The sequence below is a fragment of the Lathyrus oleraceus genome, chromosome 5 (assembly GCF_024323335.1).
Source record: "Lathyrus oleraceus cultivar Zhongwan6 chromosome 5, CAAS_Psat_ZW6_1.0, whole genome shotgun sequence".
NCBI lineage: Eukaryota > Viridiplantae > Streptophyta > Magnoliopsida > Fabales > Fabaceae > Lathyrus > Lathyrus oleraceus.
In genome coordinates, this window is record NC_066583.1 from 5,214,206 (window position 1) to 5,216,374 (window position 2,169).

General features: G+C 36.2%; 1 protein-coding gene across 1 annotated transcript; it reads left to right on the forward strand.

Moving 5' to 3' along the window:
• The first annotated feature begins 210 nt into the window (after window positions 1–210).
• Window positions 211–1,945, forward strand: LOC127087333 (pentatricopeptide repeat-containing protein At3g12770). Its single transcript, XM_051028218.1, has one exon. It carries the CDS (start codon window positions 357–359, stop codon window positions 1,761–1,763), a length of 1,407 nt encoding a protein of 468 aa, XP_050884175.1. The 5' UTR covers window positions 211–356; the 3' UTR covers window positions 1,764–1,945.
• The last annotated feature ends 224 nt before the right edge of the window (window positions 1,946–2,169 follow it).

Consider the following 2,169-nt stretch of genomic DNA (forward strand, 5'->3'; position numbering starts at 1 on the left):
ATAATCTTATAAATAATATTATATGATTAAGATAAACTTACTGTATTATCTACTATTATTTTCTCTATTCTATATTTTATAATAAATTAATTATAATATGAGTAAAATGTGAAATAGAAAGATTGTTAAGAAAGAAGTGTAGTATAGATGATTACTTCGACTGATAATTACCTATCTAATAATTTGCTAAAAAATGTCTAATTTATTGATAGAAACCTATACTAATATATTCGTACAGGTGTTTCGGATATTGTGAATCATTTTTCTAGAAATTGGCACATATGTTGCCTAATCTTCTTCGAACAGGTTTGTCAAAGCACTCATTTGAAAAGTGTCTATATCTCTGACAGTTTTACATGTCCAACTACATTCAATTTTTGCACCAATCTCAAGTAACTAAAAACCTCTCATCCATCAAGAAACTTCATGCTCACCTACTCACTAAAGGCACTCTCTTCGTTCTCCATGATATTCACACCCAACTCATTGCCACATACACCTCATGCCTTCCCAACAACAATCTTCAAACACTAACCAACACTTTCTTCAAATGCATCAACTCAACCAACCCATTACACTTCAACCTCATCATTTCTCATTTTTCTCGTCAAAATTTCCCCTTTCTTGCTCTCGCCTCCTTCTCCTTCATGCACACCAATGGGGTTTCCTTAGATACGTACGCTTTGTGTAGCACTTTGACCGCTTCATCTAAACTCAAAGACTTTAATTTTGGGAAACAGATACATGCCCACGTAGGAAAATCAGGTTGGTTTTCTAGTGTGTTTGTGGGTAGTGCTCTGATTGATTATTATTCCAAATTGTTGAATGTTGAAGATGCAGCTCTTGTGTTTGATGAAATTCCTGACAAGAATACTGTCTGTGCAAATGCACTTTTGTCTGGTTATTGTGAGGCTGGGTTATGGGTTAAGGGAGTTGAATTGGTTAGGAAGATGCCTGTTTTGAAATTGAAGTATGATCACTTTACGTTATCAGCGGCTTTACGTGCTTGCGCTGGATTATCGTCTGTTGAAATGGGTAGACAGCTGCATAGTTATTTTCTCCGTACTGTGTCTGATTTAGAGAATGATGTGTTTCTGCAGAGTGCGTTGGTTGAGATGTATGGAAAATGTGGAATGGTAAAGAAGGCTCGGCTGGTTTTCAATTTGGATGGAATGGAGATTAGAAATGAAAGAAGTAGAGACGTTGTGTTATGGACTTCGATGCTTGGTGTGTATGGTAAAAATGGGCATTATAAGGAAGTTATTGATTTGTACAATGAAATGTTGCAGGAAGGAATCAAACCTGATGGAATAGTGTTCCTGACAGTGATCTCAGCTTGTGGTCACACTGGCCAAGTACATGCTGGTGTCAAGTATTTCGAATCTATGACTAATGATTTTAAGTTGAATCCTGGTCCAGAGCATTACAGTTGCCTGGTTGATTTGCTTTGTAGGGCTGGAGAATTACATAAGGCATGGGAATTACTTAATGAGAGACACTATAACGGTATAGGGAAATGTAGCGTCTCAATGTGGGGAGCTCTACTGAGCGCTTGCGTGGAAAGTGGGAATATAGAGCTGGCAAAATTGGCGGCACAGAGGGCTCTTGAGTTAGATCCTCAAAATGGTGGAATATGTGTTATGCTATCAAACCTATATGCTCAGTTTGGTATGTGGGATGAGATCGTACGTTTGAGGGTATTGATTAAACAAAGAGGGTTAAGAAAAGATGTTGGATGCAGTTGGGTTCAGGTGACAATGTAAACTAGAAAGATGTTAATAACTTTTTATCCACTTCTCTCATATGTTGTTACTCATCATTTGATTGATTAAAATGTCAATTACTTCCAACAAAATTGCAGTTTGTTTTCCTGGTTTTTGTTGTTAAGCATATATTAACAGTTTAGTATATATCAGCTGATAAAGCTAAGCCTGATTTGCAGTTTTGTTTTTGCATTTATCATTTGCTTTTGCACCAATTTCACTGTTTAAGATAAATGTCTTTCATAGATATGTCCTTCTGTATCAGGATGTTTTCAATGTGCATTCAACATATCCTTTCTTCTTTTTAACAATAGCTTTGCATTTACTTTTACTTCTGTCTGATTCGCTAGCTAGAACTTATTAACAGTTTGGCCTGGAGATCAAGAAAGCTAGGAACAGGATTATT

Bases quoted from the DNA above. Each gene is read 5' to 3' on its own strand.
- LOC127087333 (XM_051028218.1), top strand. From the start codon at position 357: ATGTCCAACTACATTCAATTTTTGCACCAATCTCAAGTAACTAAAAAC.